The 24,030-nt window shown below is 47.8% G+C and overlaps 1 protein-coding gene across 15 annotated transcripts in view; it reads right to left on the bottom strand.

The window, feature by feature from the left end:
* The window catches only part of FLNB (filamin B), a 138,839-nt gene that overhangs the window by 11,809 nt on the left and 103,000 nt on the right, over positions 1–24,030 (bottom strand). For 10 of the 15 annotated variants that reach the window (XR_016394477.1, XM_089918110.1, XM_089918113.1 and 7 more), the window contains 16 exons: positions 23,792–23,915; positions 22,607–22,763; positions 21,335–21,524; positions 19,074–19,321; positions 16,080–16,151; positions 15,250–15,352; positions 14,399–14,539; positions 11,940–12,068; positions 11,034–11,207; positions 10,165–10,323; positions 9,639–9,842; positions 8,449–8,601; positions 8,223–8,345; positions 5,467–5,733; positions 4,693–4,830; positions 3,227–3,342 (listed from right to left, as the gene is read on the bottom strand). Coding sequence is in view for 14 of the 15 variants with exons in the window: in XM_089918110.1 (XP_089774236.1) it covers positions 3,227–3,342; positions 4,693–4,830; positions 5,467–5,733; positions 8,223–8,345; positions 8,449–8,601; positions 9,639–9,842; positions 10,165–10,323; positions 11,034–11,207; positions 11,940–12,068; positions 14,399–14,539; positions 15,250–15,352; positions 16,080–16,151; positions 19,074–19,321; positions 21,335–21,524; positions 22,607–22,763; positions 23,792–23,915 (2,498 nt within the window). In the remaining variant the exon portion in view is untranslated. The other 5 variants (XM_089918111.1, XM_089918114.1, XM_089918112.1 and 2 more) reach the window with 3 other exon arrangements.

Below are 24,030 nucleotides of genomic sequence, written 5' to 3'. Positions count from 1 at the left end.
TTTGGGGACTTAAGACACCCTGGCCAGCAGGATTACAGTTTCAGCATCCCAAACAAGAGTTGTACAGGCCAGAAAACCCAGAATCTTCCAGATCTTCCCCCTCCCTCAAAAAAGAAGAAAGAAAGAAAGAAAAAAAAGACTTCCTCTCCCCACCGCCTTTTTAGGAGGAGGCTGGCAGCTGATAAAACCCTGCACTCACTAACATGAACAAAGGCTTTGTATCTCAAGGGTGGAGATGCAGGGAACTTTTAATAAACTTGTAAAGGGCCACACATGACTTTTCTTTCATGCAGTACTGCACAGTGGCTAAAAACCAGCAGAACCTGGATTTACTGCCGCTTCCTAGCTACATAACTAAACTGTTGAACCTGTTTGAGTCTCAGTTTCCGCCTCTGTAAAAACAGGCATAATAACCAAATCTACCTCAGAGAGCTGCTGTGAGGATTCAACGAAGTTACGCATTCAAGGCACTCAGCACAGGGCCTGGTCCATACATAGGAAAGTTTAAAAATGTCAGCTCCTATTAACATGCATTTAGAAGTTGTTAGTCCCCCCAAAAAAGCCATGGGAGAAGTGTAGCTTTTGCTCTTGAGTAGATCAGTTTCACTCTCCATGCTTTGTCTTGGAAACTACATCCTCTGCTGGGAGAAGGGGATTGGAAGTTCAGATGCTTAAGATATCTTAAGATTGGCCAATCCTGAATAGCAAAATTTTACAAGCCAGCAGTTTTGATGTAAACATGGTTGGACAGCTACTCAGATGATAACTCTAAAGCAGCAGGGCTCACACTTAATGTGCAACCGAGGGTCTTGTTGAAATGCAGATTCTGATTCAGTGGGTCTGAAACGGACCCTGGGACTCCATGTTTCTAAGAAGTTCCCCAGGGGATGCTGAGGCTGCTGGTCCAAGGATCACATCTTAGCTTCAAGGCGCTATAAGCAGTGCTGCCTCGTTCAGTAGTCACTAGCCACATGTGGTTATATACAGTTAAATTTAAATCAATTAAAATTAAAAACTCAGTTCTGGACTTCCCTGGTGGTCCAGTGGTTAAGAATCCGCCTGCCAATGCAGAGGACATGAGTTCGAGCCCTGGTCCGGGAAGATCCCACATGCTGCGGAGCAACTAAGCCCGTGAACCACAACTACTGAAGCCCATGTGCCAAAATTAACTGAAGCCCAGGCACCTAGAGCCCGTGCTCTGCAACAAGAGAAGCCACTGCAATGAGAAGCCCGCGCACCGCAACGAAGAGTAGCCCCCCACTCGCGGCAACTAGCGCAGCAACGAAGACACAACACAGCCATAAATTAAAACAAACAAACAAACAAAAAAACTCAGTCCCTCAGTTACACTAGCCACATTTCAAGGGCTCAAGAGCCACATGTGGCTCATGGCTACCATACTGCTCATCGGAGATGTGGGACATGCCAACTGCTGCAGAACATTCTACTAGACTGAGCTGCCCTAGAGGTTACAGATGACGGAGGACTGAACACAAAATTAAGGAGTCTTTGATCGCCAGACCACCCCCATGCCACACCCTCCCCTACAGAATGCCAGCCGACTCCAATTTTCTAAAAAGTCTCAAAAGCAAGACAAAACAATACACGGCTCTCTTTCCTAACCAGCACCAGATGTTGCCGTGCAGCCTTGCCAATAAATCTCCAGTAAATAATTTACATATCACTTGGCATCAAGTGACGTGGGGAGAACAGGGGACAAAGTTGACACACAGGTCCCTCCTGTTGTAGCAGCTGGCTACACAAGCTTGACGGACATACCAGCCTGATGCATACTTGTTTAAATATTTTATGACCAAACTGTTATAAGAGGACTCTATGGGAAGTTTCTTGGAGCCGATTTCTCCACATCAGCTCCTTTTGGACAGAAGCGTTTACGTTACCTGAATTCACTTGCCACTAAATCCTCAAGAGGGAGATAAACGGCTCACAAGATCCAAAAGAAATCTTCCAGATGCGTGAAGGCAGCTCTTTGCCCTCAACAAATGCCAGCTTTATCTCCCTCCGTAGGGTTTAGTTAAGTTGGCCACAGAAGGAACTTCTGTTAAGAAGCCTTTAAATGAAACACAAGAAAAACATCTGCACCACAGTGACCAGTCAGTATCCTTGGTACTCTCCAGATGAGGCCGCTTCAATCTGTAGACCGTGACCCTGGTCTGGGTTCTGTTTGGGTTCCCTAATGTTTGAGACAACTAGCAGTACCAGTCCCCCTCAGGGGAAAGTGAGACTCTCAAATGTAAACCAAGTACACGGAACCAATCTGAGATATGAGGTTGAGTTTTCATCAATCCAATACGTTCAAGAACTGGGGGGCAGCTGAAGGCTATTTAGAAACCCCTCTACCCAGAAATCACATTCTGGGATTTTGGTGTTATTCCGCAGCCAAACTGCTACATCTGATTCAGTGTCCTAAGACCCAAGGGCATCCCCAATACTTCTTAGTTTGGCTGAAGGCTCTAATGCAACCCTGAATTAAGCGCCCTGTTTAAGCCAGGGTGAAAAGTTGCATTTCCTGCCATTCTAAGAGGTTGGGCTATGTAACCACCTCCCACAATGCCAGGGTTGGGATTAAGGTGGCTGCTGTTAAGAGCATGGTTCTGGAACCACCGAGACCTCACTCTGCCTCATTCTAGCTGGTGCCCATAGCTGGATCCTCTCTGCATCTCAGTTGTTCTATCTTTAAATGGGGGGGGGGGGGGTCAAGAAAAGCTACTCACCAGACTGTGGCAAGGATTTAGGGAAATAACACTGATACAGTTCTTAATACAGTGTTTTGCACGCTTACTATAAATAAATCAGCATCATAAAATAAATCACAATTGACTTTCTTGAGGAAAAGGAAACCAATAATAGCAAGCTGAACATCACTGGACTGTTAGTTTTGTGTTTGTTTTGTTTTGAAAGCCCTCCTTAACCCTTGACCAATTATTAACAGGCCTTCTTTGTTTCTCTGGAGTGAATATTTAGAAAACAAACTCGTCTGCAAATGTTGAGGAGTTTTGCTGACCGTGGCTGCTTTCTGCTCGCCCCAACGGTCTCATGTCCTGAATGTGACCCTGCTGCAGGAAAGGTCCCCTACGCCTGGCAGCATCCGTGGTCAAAATGTGCTGTGGCCCCTGGCACAGTCGGAGATTGAAGGGGCCTTGGGAGTCCAGGGCCTCACTGGCTGGACTGTGGCCAAGGAGATGGATGTTTCCTTGTGTCTCACCTGAAGGCTCAGAACAGTGAGGCGGCGGGCATCGTCGGAGGGCGCGATCACCGGCACCAGGTAGGGACTTTCTGGGATGTGCTCATCATTGAACTTGATAGACACCTCGTAGTTACCTGTGGGGACAGGAAAGACCCATCATGTCAGAGATTCTGGGAAGGTGGTTCCAGAGTGGCCTCTTGTTTCTCTAGCTAGGGCCAAAGTGCCTTCCGAGAGACCCTGGCCCACTCCATGGCTGTGGCTGATTGGGTCAGAGAGGGTCACCTGGCTCAATGCGATTTTCTTAGTTGGAAAGGGCAGGGATTCTTTTTTTTTTTTTTTTTATCTTAGATATTCTGTTTAATAATTTCAAAGAGCATTGAAGCACTGAAGTTTTTGTTCTGTGTTTTGCCAGGGTATATGTGAATCCCCACACCAATCACACATCAACATCTGGTGTGTATTCCCAATTTCTCTCCAAAGGAGAGGCTTATGACAGAGCATTTTATTAAAAATTATATACTTAAGAATAAAAAGGGCTTCATGTAACTAGGATCCCATTACTGATACTGAACTATGAAGTGTAAGACATAAACTTTGAGAACAGGGGTAGAAGCAGAGTGATAACTAGGAAAGAAAATCTAGTCAAGGAAGAAGGGCAGGGATTCTTAACCTGGGCCCACACAAAGGGTCTGTGTACAGTACTCAGGAGATCCATCAAACTCGAATGGGAAAAACGTACATCTTTATTTTTACTAAACTCTAACTGAAATTTAGCATTTCCTTCCTTTAGAAAAGTTGACAAGAAGCCACAGCACATTAAGACTTGTGATTTTGTCAACAAAAACAATCACTTTCCAGCTTTATATATATATCTTGACATACCATTTACACTCACTGCTACTTAGAAATTAAGGTAGTTAATAGACCATCACCAAATCGTATGATTTAATGTATTAATGAAAACGTGTATACGTTGTTATGTTGCGTGTTTGTTCCTTTAAAAAGATTTTGATAACAATATTTTATTAAAGTTGATTTCTTTTATAATCTGAAGTATTTTATTTCATGTGTTTAAAAATATTTCCTGAGATGGTCCCCATGGGCCTCACCAGATGCCAAAAGGATTCATGGCACACAAAAGGTTAAGAACCCCTGATCGAGGAGCTCAGGTGCTGAGGCCACTCTTCTGGGGCAGCCACACCAGCCACTGGCCACGGGTGGGCAGAGAGAGGCTGGTCAGTGGGAAGAATGAAACAGTTGAACAAGAGCATAAAGCAGTGAGGCCAAGAGACAAGGAGAACAAGAATTCCTACCCCTTCGAGGCGTGGCTGGATATCCTGCAACTGGATTTCCAGGACGCATTCCCATGGGCCCATACGGATAAATTCCTCTTCTATTGGAGCTAGCCTGATGAGTTTCTGTTCCTTACAACCCAACCATCCCTAAACAAGGAAAACGTCCTCCATTGGCCCCCGAGTACCTACCAGGCTCTTGGGCAATATAAGACACACCACATGATCCGTTTTTATGGTCATCAAACGTAATCTCGGCCTTACTGGGGCCCTCAACAGCGATGGAGAGGCCCCCGGCACCTGCCTCCCGGGTCCAGATGCTGAATTCAGCTGAGACAAAGAAACACCTGGTCAGTGACTGAGCCCAGTATAGGCCCCTCTTCGGGCTCAAACATGGGGTGCTGGGTTCTGTTTGTTGCCAGCCCTTTCCTCTTTCTCTAACCCCAAGCAGAACCCAGGCAAGGGCATTGGTGATGTTTGCTAAGCCCCATCCATGACTACACTAATCTCATGGGCGATCAGACATCTTTGGAATACATGCAAACCAAGTCAGAACAAGATGAGAACGTTCAGTTTCATCCCCAGAGACTTTCCCACTCAGCAACCACCACTGCAAGGGACCTTCACAATCAGTTTTATAGAATTCTAGCATGTTCCAAAGAACATTAGCCTGCAAGATGCCCTGGAAACGGTTTTATGACCCTGATGCTCTCTTAGAGACTCACAACACACACCCATAAATTACAGCCTCCGAGAAGTCCTTCAGTAAGACACTTGTTTAGCTTTGGGTAAGCAATTCCCAAATGTCTTTAGCCACGGAAGCCTTGTTTTAAAGAATGCCCCTTCACACCATCCATCAGTAACACACAAAGTCTTCCTTTCAGAACAGGGTGAAGAGTGCAGGATGCTCACTCTGCCAGGCTGAACTCAATCTTCTCAAGTAAAAAGCCTGCCCAGAACGCTCACCTGGGACTCCTGCTTCTCCTCGCTCTAGGCCAGGGCCTCCTGCCCGGACCTTCTGGGCGCCCCCCTCACCCAGAGGTCCCACAGTGAACTGGAAGGGGCTGCCGGTGACGTGCTGGCCGCGGTACTTGACGCTGACGGTGTGAACCCCCATCTCCTGGGGCACAAACCGGACACAGTGAGAGTTCTTTCCCACAGGCACAATCTCTGCCTCGGTCACGCGGCCTGAGGGGCTGGTGACGTGGGCCGACATGTCACTGCTGTCGATTTCTGAAAGGGGGCAGGGAGAAAAAGAGGAGGGTCAGGGTGAGGGCCTGAGGGGGAACAGGACATGCAGGGCAAGCAGCAGACGGCAAAGCGAGTGTAGGACAGGGGTGCGGGGTGCTCAGGCTTCCTCCCATCCTGGCTGGACGCCTGCCCTCCTGTCTCCCTCAAATCCCTGGGTGGTCGTGGCCAGCATGGAGAGTGCAGGGCCCTTCCAGCCACCCAGTGCAGAGAATATTCTGGGGGCACTGACACGTCTTGCCTCGCCGAGCACTTTGACAGCCTTCCTGGCTGGAGCTGAGTTAATTCCACACAGCAGTGTCAAACCACAGCTTGGGCTGACAGTTATAGCATGTAGATAACAACAACAATGATGGCTCAGATGTTTCTAAGCAAATGTGACATGGGGCCATCAGTCATGCTTACAGGGGCTCTTTTCCATAGGTAAGGACAGAAAACACAAGAGCCCTCATCCCTCATTGTCAAGAAGCCTTGGCATTTCTTTCAGGCAACAAGACAAAATGCATTTAGAGGAAAAGGTGAACCCAGGTTGGTCCCAGTGGCAAAGGGGAAACCATGCGTGAGCAAAGCTTTGAGCAAACCGAAAACAAGAGGCCACACTTCCAGAAACATGACGCCTCGGGTCCCCAACACCAGGAAGCAGACACGTCTGCTCCACCCAAGGTGCTCTGCCATGCCAGCGACCGTGCCTGCACTGACGAGGTGGAGACAGGCGCGCCGCATGCTGGGTGACCAAGTAACGCCATCACCTACAGCAGCACGAAACCGCACCCTCCAGCCCTACAGGATCTGGGCAGCAGCTCATGACTCTGAGCCCTGAGGACAGAGAAAGGAAGGAGGTTGAGGGGAGGGTCACCCCACATGGCCTGGGTCTGGAGGATATCTGGAGGCTGGAGGGCCATCCTCCCTTCTAATTGACAAGAGAGGGTGTTTTAGGTAATGATGGAAAAAGTTAGTCTCAGCCAGTCATCTAGTACCACTGAAAAGAGTAAGAAGGAGTCAAGAGCTAGACAAGACTTGAGGGGAAGGGTGACTGACCACATCACACAAAGATAAGAGACAAATAGGCAAAGGGAACAGGAGAGAGAATTCCCCAAATGAGAAATGTGAAGCAAACGAAAACACAGTCCACTCGTCTCGTGACCAGAGAAATACAACTGAAAACTGGATACCGTATCTTTCCATCAGATTGATCAAAGTGAGAACCAAAGACAGTGGCCAGTGCTGGTGGGGAAACAGAGAAATAGGCATCAGTTCGTTTTCTGGAAGACAGGCTGCCAAGGCATAGCAGCATCTGAAACGTACTGGCCCAGCAATCCCACTCCCGGGCACCCATCCGAAGTGATGACAGATGTCACAGAGCACTGATTAAGGGGTCAAGGGCTGGAGATGAGCATACATGAAATGAGAAAACCCAATGAGGACATGCACCTAGACGTGAATTGGAATCTTATACAGTCATGAAAAGGGTGATGGGGAAGTATACTTTGGTGTGGAAAGATGTCCACAATACAGTGAGTGAGAAGTGCATCAGAGGGATCTGAGACCGAGCCCGTGTGTCTAGGAGGCTGGAGGCATCCAGGCTCCAGCTCTGGGCCTGAAACGTGAACCACAATCTCCCTGGATGGTGGGATATGAGGTTAGACTTACTTCCCCTGTTTTTGAGCACCTGAACTTTTTATGATCACAATCAACACGGTGCGTTTTAAGTGATTCTTAGTCTGGACGCTACAGTAATGAGGTTTTTACCAACGGTGTGTCTAGGAAGGAAGAACCCATCAGGTAATGCTGAGAAGGCAGAGCAAGAGATATACCACAAGTCAGGAAAGACGGGAGATGCAGTGTGGACCTTCCTCTGGAAGCTAGAAGCTCATCACAGCATGAGCTTCATCGGAAGACGATTTAGATTTTCTGTCTTCATAGAACCTGCAGCTCCATAGCACATGCCAGAGGAGCCTCAAGCCTTCACTTACACAGTCACTTCTTAATAGAAAGAACCTGGGCCACATTTCAGACAGACGATGGCTGTGTTGGGCAAAGGGCTAGATGTGGTCCACCCACCCAGCCTTGCTTCGCAGGCCTCACTCCAATTTTAGGAATGAAAGATACGAACGGGAATTAGAAGGATGTCGCTGGGCTGACACCTCCTTCCAGATATAAGCATCAGCAGGGCCAGTTCTCTCACTATTAGTCTAGTCGACAGACAGTAAATGAAAGTCTAAAAGCTTATCTATTTTCCCCCCATGTGGTACGATAAAGCTATTTTCATCTGGAAGAAGGAAAAGTAAATAGATTTACTTTTCTTGGATGGGCCTCTGTGAAAATAAGTATTAAAAATATTAATGAATAAATTAAAAAAAATTAAATTCAAAAACAGTTCCCCCCAGCAGACTCAGATGGTACATTCTGGGCCAAGCCCAGCCTTGGTTTCCGGTGGTGCCCACTGCCCTGACCCACGAGCCCCTCGTGCTCACCTGGGATCTTGAGGTTCAGGTCACAGATGCTCCCAACAGTGGCCACAGATGGGGCTCGACTGGTACGGGTAATGCTCTCCTTGACTCTTCCCTCCCCGCTGATCTTCACGGTAAAGGGGCTCCCTGCAAAAACCGAGCAGGCCCTTGAGAGCAGCCCAGAGGGCACGCGTGGCATTTACAGAAAACCCAAGCACGGGACAGGGAGAGCAGATGGGGCCACACATACCAGGCACGTGCTCATCGGCGAATTTGGTGGAGACGATGTAAACGCCAGGCACGGTGGGGAAGTAGGAGACCTTGCAAGTGCCATCCTCCAGGTCCTCTGTCTGGATGTCCACTTTGCTGGGGCCTTCCACTGCCAAGGAGATGCCGCCATAACCTGCAACACAGTAGCCCGTGGCTGCTATGACAGCAGCTCATCAGGAAGGGGGAGCCTGATGAATGCAGAAAGGACCTCCACCCCTGGAAATGCTCCAGAAAGCAGAAAGACAGTAACGGTGGCCCCTGTTGGACAGCGCTGGGCACAGGAGTCAGTTAAATGCTCTGAGAAATCCTGGAGTGAAATATCCTGGCTGAAGGTGGCCTTGACCACACTCTCTTCTCAAGGGTATCCACTAATATCCCACCAACCATCTGTCCTGCAGAACCCGCTGCGGGGGACACTTTGACCACCTGCTTCCAGGAATGGCACGTGCTGTCTGGGGTTTATTACCAGCTGCAGGCCTGAGAATTTGACATTTTTAACTGCTCCTAGCTGCCTCGGATGCCCAGCCAGGGAACCACTAAGACAGCAGATCTAAAGCTTTAATAACCTGAGGAATCAACAGAGAACATAAGCCCATCAGGACCACAAATTCTCCAGCTCCTTGTCTTGGGAAGGTGACTTTATCCAGAAATCACCAATGCAAGCCCATCACTCAAAAAGGCAGAAGGTGAAGACTCTGGGATGCGGAGTAGCTTGGAGTGGCCCAACCTAATTCGGACCATCTCAAAGAGGAAACAGGAAGAAACTCCTCATTTGCACGAAAGCAATGCTCAGCTCAACATGACTTTGACCCGCTGGCCCAACATTCTTAGTTTGAGATGAGTCAAGGAGACCCTGGGGAGCTGAGACAACGGTGGGAATATTGATAATGAAACAGATCTGCGAGTTGTTGTGGCTCTGGGTTCAAATGCCAGAAGCAGATGGGGCTGCTAACCCTGCGAGCCTCAATTTTTTCATCTAGAAAACAAAGATAATACCTACTTTGCCACTGCTCTTGGGGCTTAAATGATAATCATGTAAAAGGGTCTGTAGTTTGAAGGATGCTCACAAAGAGAAGAAGGTTGGCAGGATAGAAAGATGGAGTAATGTGAGCAGTAAGAAGTCAGTTCCAAAGCTCCGGGCCTTTTCCCCTGGGACCACCCCCCACAGACCTGCATCCCTCGTGTCCACGATGAAGTCAGACATCTCGAAAGTCCGGCCTTCTGACAGGCCACGGCCATAGACTTTGGCTCTGCGGGCATCCCCGATCTCTGACTGGACCACCATGATGGACACGGGGCTGTTGGCCACGTGGTTGCCGTTCTTCTTGATGCTGACCAGGTGTTCACCCACCTCCCGGGGGATGAAGGAGATGCCTGGACCAGAGCACAGATTGGGGGTTATGAGGTGGGAGGGAGGGGTGAAGGGGAGGAAGCAGGAGGGAGACACACTGGCAAGAACAGAAACAGGACTTCCTTCCTGACTTTCTGGCAACCCAGGGTGTCCAAGAGGGTTGTCAGCATCGTAAGGCAGAAATGCTTGGACTCTGACCATGCATGTGACCCAGCAGGTTTATCACATCACACTCTAAGGTGCTACCAATTTCCCAGGCAAGGACTGGGACCCCGGGCAAGGAGGGAACCCCCATCTCCCAGTCAAGACGTCCCGGCTCCTGCTGGGAGGGCAGTCTGAGCTCACCGATGTGATTGTTGGGCAGCCTCTTTAGGAGACAGGGCTCGTCGCGGCCGGACGGGGCCTTGATACTGGCCGTCAGCGTGCTGAGGTCAGTCTCACTGATGTCAAGCAGGAAGTCGGCAGCAGAGCCCAGCTTCACCTGAGAGCACCGTCTGCTGTCGTCTGGGAAACACCAGCCCCAACACAGCTCCGTTACACGTGGTCACCCTGGCTCTCCAGAGCTCTCACACCACATGCCATTTATAGATGAACAGGCAAGAATTAACTACGCAAACTTAAGTGACAAAAACACGCCCCGGACAATAAGCAGACCTAACCAACGAAGAATGACTGCTACTTATGCCTGGTTACAGGGAAGATCTGAGTCCACACAGACCACATTTATAACCCACTGAGAGCATGATCTGAACAGAGAGCACAACAGGGGTCAGAAGCAGGGCTTTGAGTCAGATAATCTCCACCCGAATCCCAGAATACCCACATGAACTTGGCTAAGCCAGTCTCTCCAATCCTCAGTTTTCCCATCTGTAAAAGGGACACAAAAATCTGTCTAGAAGTGATGCCGATGAGCATCTCTGAGCTCACTCATGCAATAAGTATTATTTGAATGCCTCTATCTGAGGGCCTCCTTATTTGGACTCTGGAGTCAGACTGGCACAAATAAGTGCTCTCCAAATGATGTGTTTGCTTTTCCCGGGATTACCAGCTGAAGGAGGAATTTAGCCTATCTAATGTTGACCTTCCACCCCTAGTTTGTTCCCAAGGAGACGCTGTGAAACCTAAATCTCAGACGTGCCTAGCCTGCTGCCCCAGGTCTGATGGGAGGGGGGCTTATTGGGGCAGGGAGCCTCCAGCAAGTTGGGCCACTCTACCTGTGATCTTGGCTGTGAAGGGGCTGCCAGGGATGTGTTTGTCATTGTACTTGACCAGAATGCTGTAGTCGCCTGGCAGGGTGGGCAGGTAGGTCACCGTGCATGTCCCATCTTTGTTGTCAATGCAGCTGATTTCCGCCTTTGAGGGTCCCTCAATAGCCAAGTCCAGGCCACCTGTGAATGAGAGGAGGGAAGAAGAGCCACCAGGGAGAGTGTTTCTGTGTTTCAAAAGGGATCACCACTCATCCGGGACAGCCCTGATGCCAGGAACGTCAGACTGACACAAGCCATGGACAAGGGGCGTAGGTCAGAACAAAGCTATTTACGTGGTGAAAGTGCCACTGGGAAGACACTCCACCATCTGAATTCTTCCTGCAAGTGACCCTGAAGTTCAATTCTTCCATACGTGTGGGATGAGGAAGGGATGGAACCCCACGCGCCAATCACACATACAGGAGAGGGTGTCACACACAGACTATCACTGCTGCTTGGGGGCTGGATGCCATCATGAAAATCCCATTAGAATCGCAAATTTAGAAATTCCTGTGATGACAACGCACATGGGCACAGAGCTAGAATAAGCCACTAAATGATTCATGTGGCCCTGTGGATACATGTACAGGTGCAAAAAGAACAAAATCAAAAATGTTATCTATCAAAACACACATAAATTTCAGGAAAGTCACATAAAACATTTCATAGTATGAATGTGATTTTAATCAGAACACGAAGGACTTTAAAATTTCTGTTTTGGGTAGAAGACAGAGGAGCTCTACGTAAGAGATTTATATGAGAGAAAAGACAAGACAGATACTACCATTCAAGAGCCTTATTTTTAAAGGCTTCCCTGGAATTGCATCCCCTTAACTCTCCGAATGACAGCTGAGACCCGCAGAACCACAGTACCTTCTCCTGCGTCCTCGGTGACAATGGTGAAGGTGGCGGTTTTGTTGGCCACTCCATACACCAGGCCCGGGCCATATGCAGAAACGCTCCCGCTGTTGGGGTAGTTCACGTAGAACTGGAGTGGGCTCTCTGGGTTTGCAAAGAACACACACAAAGTTGGGACTCGTGGGGGGTTGGGGGGATTCACCTAACAGCAGCGGGTGTGGCATCTCCTGGGCAGAGCAGAATGCAAGAGGAGACTCTGTGGGGCTCCCCATCCTAGGATACCCAAGGGGGTCTACTCACTATCGACCCTTCAGTGATCACATGAGAAAAACAGTCCCCAGGGTGCTCCAGACTAGAGGGGGGCTGAGGCAGGGGAATCTGGCTCAAATGGACAAGTAAGGAGGGAACAGCTACACCGGGGCTGGGTGACGGGGGGGAGCAGTGGAGAAGAGAAATGACCCGCTATAGATGGAATGTGACTGGAAAGGTCCTTTGGGAAGGCCGTTTGCCCATGACTTTCAAAGTCTGTGAGCCCAGCCCGAGGAATCTATCCCACTGTGGTCCTCTCCACTCAGGCCCACTCCCAGCCCTAGGCAAGTACTTCCATTTCCACAGAATTCAGGTGCAAATTAGGAAAAGAACCCAGGGTCCAACAACAGGGGGGTGGTTAAATCAACATTAGTCTACTTGCAGGTCACTAAAAATAATGAGGGAGATCTATGTATACTAACTTGAGAGATTATCCATAATGTGTTGCATTAAAGAGAAAAAGGCAAATTGCTATATAAATGTCAATATCCCATTATATTAATACCCTATATAATATTAACACCTATTATAATACCTATATAATAATATATACCCATCATAATATATTCCTATGTAATATTAATACCATTATCCCAGTCCAAAATAGAACAAAACTGCATGCATATTTGTAGGTACAGAGAGAGACATTTGAAAAGATACACACACCAGCATTGGAAGTAGAAGGAAAATGGTAGAAAGACATTTTTACTTTTTCTGTATCTGCACCTTTAGAACATTTAAATAGAAGCAGATAAATACATGTTTGCTTTAAACACATAGTACCCATAGACATACACATAAACTAAAGCAAATATCAAACTGGGAGAAGTATTTGCAATTCCTATCACAAAGGGCTTATCTCTCCAACATTTAGACTGCTCTCAGAAACTGATATGACAAAGGCCAATCATCCAAGAGAAAAACTGAGCCAAGGATGCAAACGTCCAGTTCAGAGAAAAAGAAGTACAAATAGCATTGATACTTAGCCATATAGAAAGTTGCTCAATTTCATTCACAGGAGAAATACAAACAAAGCAATACCGTTTTTTAACTATCAGTCTGGCAAAGATCCAAAAATTTGAGAGCCTATTCCACTGGCAAATTGGCGGAAAAGCAGGTGCTCTCCTACATGGTGGGTGGGTATGTGAACGGGAAGGGATTGCGTGAAGGGCGCTTTGGTGAGATCTGTCAGAATTGCAGGGCTGTTGCCTGTGCCCTGCAATTCCTGCCCTGGGAACCAAATATCTCAGATACACCCTGGCAGGTGTGAGATGATGGGTGTACAAGGCTATTATTCACTGCAGCATGACTAGTAATCACAAAAAGTGGGGAAGAACCCAATTGTCCTCCAGTGGGAGAAATGGTTCACATGTAACGTTCACCCAAATGGCCGGACACCATGAACACTCTCTACTATTCAGATGCGCAAAGTTTTCCAAGATATACTATTAGATGAAAAGGGCAAGGTCAGGATAATGTGTAGCATAGGCTACTGTTTATGTAACAAAGGGAGAGGGGTTAGACATCTGTATTCCCATCTGTTGTAGAGTCTTAAAAATATTCTGAAATCTAGCATAAAACATCAGTAACAGTCAGGTTCAAGGAGAGGGCAGATGGGGGATATGGGTGGGAAGGAAACCCTTCTCCACATCATTTTTAAACTACGTAGATAGGTTATGTACTCAAAAAAAAAGAAAAAGAGTAACACTGCTGGTTGATGGACATGAAACTTGAGCTGGCTTTCCTTGTCAAGAGCAGTGTGACAATAAGGCAGCTTGTCCTCTTCTCACAACCTCTTCTCCCATCCCACGCTGCTCTGGGCTCTGCAGGCCCGGCTGGAAAGTCCCTTGACGTGCCTCACATTTTTCTCCCAGCTCGCTCTTTGGCCATGCTTGGCATAGTGACAAAGACAAACAATCACAGACCGAAGGGCCTGCACTGTGACCCAGGACACTTAGCTGTGTCATCCCTGCTGGAAATTAGCTGGATCTGCTGGGGTCACAGCCTGTTTGGTTTTGCAGGGACGCCTACACTGCATTCCCAAATCTGCCACTGAAAACCACACAGCAGGTGACTGAACGACTGACTACAGCCTCCCATATGTTCACGTCCTGAATCTTGGAGTCCTGCAGGGCCAGTCAGCCAGGGCGCTGAGCCCGACTTACCAGGGATGTGGCTGCCCATGTATTTGATGTGCATCTCGTGGAGCCCGACCTCAGTGGGAGCGTATCTGACAGTGACCGTGCCATCCTTGTTGTCCACAATCTCAGGTGTGGCTGTCTTCCCAGAAGGCATGTGGACCTCTCCTGTTGGAGCACATGGAGACAGGGCAGTGAGCCCACCAAGACTTCCCCTGAGAAGCTGAGCACAGAGGTACACGTGGCCTTCACGATAAACGTTTTCAGATACAAGAACACTTCACACCATTGCCTAAAACACCACGTTCCACAACCGGAAGCAGAGACGTACCTGCCTTTATTTTGTTCTATTTTGTTTCCACAAAATGCAGCAGGCAACTCACAAGTAAAGGGTCTTCTACTTTTGTACTGACAAATGAGAAGCTCAAACAGGACTTGAGAAGACCATGAGACCAATTGGATTGGTAAAGCGTCAACTCAAAGAGAAGCAGGCATTGAAAGGAGGCTAGGAGAGGAAGTAACTCTTGTACAACAGACCTCAGTGTCAATGTCACATCTGGAAAAGTGGAAGAATAAGAGAAGGCAAGAAAAGGGGGGAATAGGAACGTGATGGTCGAGAGAGATCTAAACACAGTGGTTCTCCCCTTACAGAGCATCTCCGGCCCTCTCTCCAGGATGCAAGTTATAAATGAACCACCTCTTCTGAGATACACATATACACACAGAACATTCTGCAATCCCATGGGCTCATGGACTGACCCAGGGATGCTGGGTTCCGGACCCCAGGTCTGGGAGACAGGTGGAACCAGCTCCTGCACACTGTTTGGAGAGCTAGTGCAAGTGAGTGAGAACAAGACGGCTTTCACGTCAGTGCTTACCGGTGATTTCTCCTTTCCTGACTGCAAACGGAATGACCAAGTCGAAAGGCTTAAACCCCAGGCCGTTCATGTCACTCACTGGGACATAGGCCTCTTCAGTTACCTAAAAACAGGAAGCAGCGGTCACTGGGTAAAGTGGACAACAGTGTGAGCTGGGGAAGCTACAGGGGGCAGAGCAACTGGGAATTTTGCAAGCTCGTACAGCCAGGATTTGGGGATGCGGCTGCCCATGCATTGCGGGCTTTGGCTAACGGGCTCTGGGGCCAGAGCAGAACCTGAAGAATTGGAGGAATCATGCTGACCAATTGCTAAAAATCCCTAGGCTGTTTGCTTGTGAAATTCCCAGTAGCGCCCATGGGAAAGCGGAAAAGTGGGAGACAGCAATGTCTGTGAGTCCCAAGAGGTTCCACCTGGAAAGGTTTAGTTGCCTGTGGCCTGGAAAAGAAGGTGCGTTTTAAGTGGCAGAAAGTAGCAGCGGTGGCTTTCCCCCTGAACAGAAACCAAATGTGCAAGTGGTGGCTTTTAGAGTCAGCAGGAGGGCTGAGACAGCTGTCCATCTTTCTCCTTAAATGTGGAGACAAACTGCACCGAGCGTGATCACAGACATGGTGGTGGGCGATTCGTGGAGCGCGTACGATGACACAGGTGGGTCTCATTACAGAGAAAGCCGGGATCATTGTGATGCACTGATCAGTGGGGACAAACCAATGACCAGGACACCCAGAGGGCTTAAGCAATCCCCAAAAGCAGGCTGCAGCTTTTCTGCAATGAAGGCTGAGTAAACAAAGACATGGAAAAGGGAAAAATAAAAACAAAAACCAAAAGTGTACCCAGGGCCTGAATCCGGGGGGACATGCATTTACCGGTGCTTCCTCCACAGCTGCGACTTTCCCATCTGTGGCCTGGTCAGTGGCAAATGGAAATTAGTTGGGAATCACATTGAGGGACATCGCGACTCAGTAGATTCTACAACCCGAGGGCTGCTTCCTCCCCATCTGTCTTGCCTAGCAGAGAGCTACTCCCTGTAGCGGGAGCCTACCTTCTTCCCACCGTTGTGGAGAGCAAGTTGGCATCTCCTCTTCCAATGTCAAATCCATATGCCCTCTGAACCCATGACCCACTTCTAGGAAGCAAGCCTATAGAAATACTGGCAGGAAAGTCTATAGGTAAGTCATGTGTGCAAAGGATTTTACTGGAGCCATTCATTGTTGGGAAAGGCTGAAGTAACCTAAATGTCCATCTGTAAGGGAGTCGGTTAAGTAAATTATGTAAGTCTGTACAGTGGACCCCGGTGCAGCCATTCTGAAGAAGCAATCAAGTCAGATCAATTAATATGGAAGGGTATTTACAGCATATTGAGGGAAGGAAGCAAGTTGCAAAGCAATGTGCATGGTTAATCTCATGCACAAAACTGACATGTTTCTTGTATAAGCAGGAGAAAACCTAATGCTGGTCACCCCTGGAGCATGAAATTGGGAAAGGGGTCTCTTGTTACTTGGTATGTGTCTATAGTTATGTTCTAAAAGTTTTTATAAATTCATTTTTTAAAAACCAGAGACTTTGTGTTCCTGATCCAATCACCCTGATAAGGGATGGGTCCCCTCTCAGTTCCTTCTTCTCCCACAATAAAAGAATTGGAAAGCCTCCCTTCTGGAGGAAAACTTCCGTGCTCATGTTTAGCCCCTTTTGTGTATTTTGGCATCTCAGAAAAGGGGCTTCACTTACAAAGGCAGCTTTGTAAGCTTCAACGTTTACAACAGCCCTATCCCCCACCCCCTGGACCATCCCAGGTTGGGCGACTCTGGGACACATCAGCCGGGAAGATCTTTCAGTGGCTACGCTATAGCCTTTGATCAGTGACTTCTTTTTTTTTCTTTTTTTTGGCGGTACGCGGGCCTCTCACTGCTGTGGCCTATCCTGTTGCGGAGCACAGACTCCGGACGCGCAGGCTCAGCAGCCATGGCTCACGGGCCCAGCCGCTCTGCGGCATGTGGGATCTTCCCGGACCGGGGCACAAACCCGTGTCCCCTGCATCGGCAGGCGGACTCTCAACCACTGCGCCACCAGGGAAGCCCTGATCAGTGACTTCTTAACAGTGACAGGCAGAGAAGCTGCTAGACCCGTGACTTGCTGTGCACGTCTGTGAGATATATTTAACTCAACCAGCGTGCTGGAGCTCCTGCAGACATTTGCTGCAAAGGCAGTACAGGGTGTTCATGTCCTTTTGGCCCCAAGCCTGCAGGAGAAGACAGCGAACCTAGCCCCAAGAGGCCAATGAATAGAAAGTGAGCCCATCTAGGTAAGGCTGGAGGAAGCTAGGAACGGGAGAATGAAGACCTAAAGCACGTGCCCTGAGTGTCATCCCTTCCTGCCTTCAGCAGTTGTTAGGGGGCTAGTGCGTTTTACACAAAGGATCCTTGCTCTGTGTGCATTCCTTGCTCTGTGTGCATTCCAGGGCTGAATGGACATTCATTCCTAAAGAGTTTGGTGGCCTCCACTGCAGGTTTCTGACTCATCTGCTAAAATGGTCCTTGGTATTTTCTTCCTGATTTCCTCACTCACACCCTCCAAACGTGGTCTCTTATCTCCAGCCCATCCCACCAGCAGGGCTCTGACCTCTGCCCAATTCTAACCAACCAGATAAAAAACTCCTGTGGGCTAAAAACAGATTCTTACAAATACAACTGGGGCTTCTCTGTAAATAAGAAGGACATAAACTTTCTAACTGTATCTTTTTCTCCCCTGAGGAGAAAAACACTCCCAAATTAACAGCGTCAAAAGTGTTTACATCCTTGAGACATAAAAAGGCTCCAGGTCTCTGGCACAACGTTTATAGATAAACAAACATCTATGGAAAAGAATAAAGGTTCAGCAGATTATAGAGTGGGAGACAGACACGGGCTTCTGTCTGGAATGGAGTCTTCGTGTCCTTCTCTGCTGCGGCATAAAGCGAAATCATTAGATGGAGCTTTGTAGGCTGTGCGTGGGGCCAGGCCACTGAGTTCTGTAAACTTTGTGGTCTGCTGCCCATGGCATCAAAGGACACAGGTGAGGACGGTGCTCAGCAGCTGTCCGGAGCAGGCAGTCTGGGTTCAGTGGACTTGAGTCTGATCCCCGCTCCTATACAGCATTTGTAAAAGGGCCAACAATGCTTAGTTTTAAGGGTTAAATGAAGGACTGCTCCTGAGGTTTCTAAGTCCTTTCCTGGTTGAAGAACCTCAATAATCAAAGGAGGATCTAAAAGTCACTCAGATTTGAAAATTAAACGGCCGAGCCATTCTCTGGCTCAGAGGTTTTGCATAATGGTTTTCTTTTATTCCAGATGTTCCTAGCTTCAAAAAGACAAGTTATTGCCCCCTCATCATCAAAGTCTGAATCTTTCCAAAACACAACTGGAGGTACTTTGAGTCCTGGGATATCAGAGTCAAGTCTTCAGACATAACAGCCTCGGGAACCTCTCTCCTCCAGGGGAGGAGAGAGGAGGAAGAACAAGCAGGATGAAAAATTGTAATGTTTTACTCATAGACGTTTTTGTCAAAGCGTATCTTTCTGAGCTGGGCTTAGGCCAGGACATTGCCTAAGATCCTTAAGAATGATGGACACTCTGGTTGCCAGTGATTTCCTAAAACCCCTTAGAGCCAAAGGGTTCCTGGGTTTCTAGAGATTACATAGGATTCTGCAAGGTCATGACTGCTTAAGACAATTTTTTTTTTAAAGAAAATAAAAAAAAAGTGGCCGGGGATGTCTCAGCCAGGGTTTAACAAACAGCAGTCATTACTGTTCCTGCTAACAACAGCATGCTCTAGAGAAGGAATTTTCCTTACCATGACAGTGAAGGGGCTGTTGGGAATATCAACGCCACCAAAACGCACGTAGATGACATAGGTGCCCGGCTTGGCGGCCGTGTAGAAAATGTCATAGGTGCCATCCTCATTCTCGATGACGTCAGCCTCAGCCTCAGTGCCGTCTGGGGTCAGAACCGTGCAGGTCACTTTGCCTTTCCCGGCGGTCTTGGCGTCTACCACAAAGCCCACTTCCTCGCCAGTTTTCACAGTGGAGGCGATTCCAGGACCTGGAGAAAAGTTTAGGAGGAGAGAGTGGAAGCTTCAGCCATGGACAGCAGCTGAAGGCCCAAGAACAAATCACACACGTTCGTGTTGTATCTGTGAATGTTAGACCTTCAACTACCGCTGTGCAGAGGGATGTCCCAGAGATGCCCTGGGGAAGATGCTGCTCCAGGGAGCATTCTATCCATTACTTATTAAATAAGGTGTATCTGCAAGTTCTGAGTGATAACCATGTGTTAAACCGGCTTTGCCAGCATTCAAGTGTATGGGGATGAAGGTCAACTTTCATCAGCAAACACATATTGGGCATTTTCTTAAGTGCCAGATACACACAAAGGTGAGCAAACCACAGCCTCAGCTCTCAATATGCTCAAAATCTAACAGGGCAGATGCATGCAGGCTGGACACCAAGAATGACAGCTCAATCTGTGTTGGAAACACCAAGGGGGGACTCAGTTATCAAAAAAATAATCAATGGTTCTTCAGAGAAGCATCCTGCAGCACATCTATGGAAAGTTCTATGAATTTATATCCCAGGGTTGCCACACTGACAGAGGGCTTCCTGAGAAAGGGGAAATGGCTGAATTCTGAAGGCTGGGTACCCTTGGCTAGGGAAGACTTACAACCTCTGTCTCCAAATGATGACCCGTCTATCTGTCTGTCTCTCTGACTTGTGGCACCCCTTTACTGAGGATCCACAGATCAGGGAGTGCAAAAAACTGTGAATTAAAAGCACCCTGGCAAAAAAAAAAAAAAAAAGCAAAGTGTGTAGAAGCAACAGGGAGTGATAAGGACATGCTGAGACAGTGAGTAGTAAGGGAAGACTGAAGTTTGGTGCTGAATGACAGGCTGAGAGGTAGGGCCAAAGGAGCCCCCAGGCTGAGCAGGGTATCCTGCCTGAGCTGGGGGAAGGAGGAGAGCCTGGAAAGCCAGGAGGAAGTTCCCACCCAGTATTCACATGCCCTCAGGTTGGCAAAGACAATCCAGTTGTCTCTGGAACAGCACAGACCTAGGAGGTGGCAGACTGGCCATCGTTACAAAATTTCTCAGTCTTGTGGTGGATGAGCCAAAAAGCGCCAAGCTGAGCAATTTACAGCCTCACCCTGAAAGCCAAAAGATTTTCTCCTTTCAGAACAAGACGAGAGGGCTTCCCTGGTGGCGCAGTGGTTGAGAGTCCGCCTGCCGATGCAGGGGACACAGGTTCGTGACCCAGTCCGGGAAGATCCCTCATGCCGCGGAGCGGCTGGGCCCGAGAGCCTGTGCTCCGGAGCCTGTGCTCCGCAACAGGAGAGGCCACAACAGTGAGAGGCCCGCATATCACACACACACGCAAAAAAGAACAAGACGAGATATGAGAGAAATAGGACACATCCAGGGTGGACCTCTGTTTAGTTTTATTTAAAGAGAAGCAAATCAGTTTCATTTCAGAGATGGGGATTCATGGTTTGAAATCTGCTTGAAGCAACATCAGAGTTGCCCATGATATTCAATTGGTCATGTCTTAGAAATGGAAGGAACTGCTATGCTCTAACATTCCTGGAGAATTCCCAAGAGACTCAGACGTAAGTCCTGAGTGTTGAGGAAAAACCTAGATCCTTTCATGTGCTTCTCTAGCCCTGGCCTGAAATGCTCTTGAATATATCTCAAATAACTAAACCATCTACTCATGAAAGGCATAAATTTGATGCTTTTCATGGGAGCCACAGTTGAAATCACAACAATTGAAATCTCAACAATCACCCACTTCAAAAGTAACGGTAATAGTTTCCATGTGCCTGGCACGGCGCTAAGCACTTTTCATGTCTGACCTCGTCTAATCTCTGCAATAGCACTGCGAAACGGTCTCTGATCCTTGGAAGAGCTTCTTGAGCTTCAATGTTTTCCAAAAAGATCTTCCATCTAAGTCTGCCTGAGGCTAAGAGTGGTTGAGCATCTTGCCCTGATCACACAGCTATTAAGTGGCAGACGCTGGCTTTCTGAGGCCAAAACACACACTCCTGTCCTTGAGCTGCACTCACCTGTGGCCAGGCACTTGCTGGCATCGCCCGTCTGTGTGGCCCGGATGCGGTAGGGAGACAACGGGATGTCGTCCCCACCGTAGGTGACCCCAATCATATAGCGTCCAGTCTTGTCGGGGATGTAGGTAACAGCGTATGTGCCATCTTTATTATCATGGACAATGGCTCTTTTGGGTTTTCCCTCTTGGTCCTGTGGATCACAGAGAAATGCTATTTAGGATGTTGTCGTCAAGATGTAGAAACCATTCAAAGAAAACCTTGACAGATTTTGCTCATTAATTAATGCCTCTAGTGGGAGGAAAAAAGAATTACTGGCTTAATACATTTTGGGAGGTGGTGGGAGCAGAGGGTCATAGATCCCTTTAACACTGTGATGGACATGGTCAATTTTTAGTGAATTTTCTGTCAAGGGAACGAACAGTTTTAGCTCCAAATCCATCGAAATGTAGGGAGACAAGGGGGCAGAGGCTCCTGCTTCTGCACCAGCACCTTCACTCTCCTTTCCGTCTTTACTAATAGGAACCTAATTCTTAGCTAGGTATGCTGCTTCCAGAATACGAGACTCCACTTCCTAGTATCCTGGGCCACTAGGTACAGCCATGGGACTTATGACAAACTTCTGGCAAATGAGAAGAGAGTGGAAGTCTCATGAGGGACTTCTGACAGGGCTGCTTAAGAGAGCTGATTGAGTTGGAAGGTCCCATTCTCACTTCTGCTCTCTTCCTCTTTCTGGTGTGCCATGTGGATTGGATGGCCAGAGCACCAGCAGGCTCATGGTCCATGAGGAGACCTTAGGGACAGAAGCCACACGTTAGGACACAGGAGCAGAGAGGTGGAATGGAGCCTGCTTCCTTGATAAGCCACATAGCACCCAGGCGCCTTGCCCGGCCTCTGGGCCTGTCTAACAAGAGAGAACTATCCCATGTGTTTAAGCCACTCTTAGTTGAGGGTTGACTGTGATATGCAGCAGAACTTAGTCTTAACTAATCCAAAGGGTAATTTTAAACATTGAAACTACAAAAGATAGGAATAGATATAATAGAGAGCAAAATATATGAGATTCACCAGAATATGGTACTTGAAGCTATACTCTCAGACTTCTCAGGCAAGCCTATTTGTTGTCCTGTACAATTACCGACTCTCTAGTGGGGAAATCAGACAAACATTTGTGTGAGGCTAGAAATTAGTTGTTAAAATCCTGGTTCTTATCCCTGGCTGCGAAATTAGGTCTTATTAATGAAGTTTGGCTCCAGAAAAATCATCCAAGGTTACCGTTATCTGAACAGCAAGCAGGCCTTCCCCGGCATCTCTGGCATCGATGGCAAACTCCACAGGCAGGCTGGCAGGCACACCATAGGTACTGAGGCCAGGGCCACTGGCGGTCACTTTGCTGGCATCGTATGTAGGAAGGACCTTGACCTTAAAGGGACTTGACAGACATACACACCCCAGTTCCGTATGGATACACTTCAACTCAGCTACATCTGACCTCTCTTACACAAGAGACTGGGATTGAGAGGGAGGATTTCTACAGCATATAAGACTTAAGTGCCAAATCCAGCAGAAATTTACAACCGTGTAACCATCATACAACAGACCAGCTTTCCATAAGTGCATTCCATGGGTTACAAACTAATTTCCAAATTAGTTTGGGAAACATGGGGTTAAACACATTTAACCCACTTTTGTTTTACTAACACAATGATCACCAAAATGGAAAGAAAAAATATTAAAACTGATGTTTCAATATTATCTTGTCCACTTATTTTCTATTTTTAGTATGTTTTAGATGATATAAGACCTATTAGTCAAATACCACATAAATGTAATTTATAAATTTTACCTTTCCACAGAGCTAGAGCTATATGTATACCTTCATGTAAAAATATGCACACATTTGGGGTACAAGTAAAACTTTTAAATTCTAAGTATGATAAAAAAAATCTTTGGAGACTCTTCTGAGAGGTAAAGAGCTTAAGCAACATTTTGTCTATTAATAGGAATGAGGAACAGGTTTTTATTCAACACCTTCTGGGAATGCTATGGCCAACCAAATTCTCAATTAAGAAGTAAAAATTTTTGTCCTAATCAGAAAACAAGTTGCATGGTCACCAGAAAGAAGACCTTGATGAACTAATGCACTCCTTACTGTCAGCTCACCTTTACATTAAAGATGGCTGAAAGGAACAAATGCAAGGGGGGCACCAAGAGAGCAGGAGGCGCAAACATCAAGGCTAGTGTATTTTAACACCTGTGCAGAGCATGCCGGTTCTCAGTGATGCTGATCAGATGGATGGATGGGTAAATGAGTGGATGGATACATGGATGGATGGATGCGTGGGTGGCTGGACAGATGGATGGATACATGGATAGATGAACGGATGGGTGGGCCACCAGAGCAGTGCTGGTCACCAGAGGGGTGGGCTTGAACCCCTTCCCTAAGTGACAGAAGCTTACCTACGAGGGATCTCTTCATCAGCATATTTAACAGAGACCATGTAAGGCCCCTCCTGGGATGGGGTGTAGGTCACTGTGTGTGTGCCATCCCCATTGTCCACCACGTTCACGGGCTCCACCAGACCTGAGAACAGAGACGAGAGGCCTGGCTTCCCCTTCACTCCACCTGGGCTGAGTTCATAAAGGATCACATTCACCCATGAGAGCTATTGGTTTCCACTGATAACACAAAGGCAAGC

This window comes from Delphinapterus leucas, chromosome 10, assembly GCF_059928025.1.
Source record: "Delphinapterus leucas isolate spDelLeu-1000000601 "Yukka" chromosome 10, BTC_Dleu_Yukka2, whole genome shotgun sequence".
Classification (NCBI taxonomy): Eukaryota; Metazoa; Chordata; class Mammalia; order Artiodactyla; family Monodontidae; genus Delphinapterus; species Delphinapterus leucas.
This window is presented reverse-complemented; position numbering and strand designations above follow the sequence as displayed.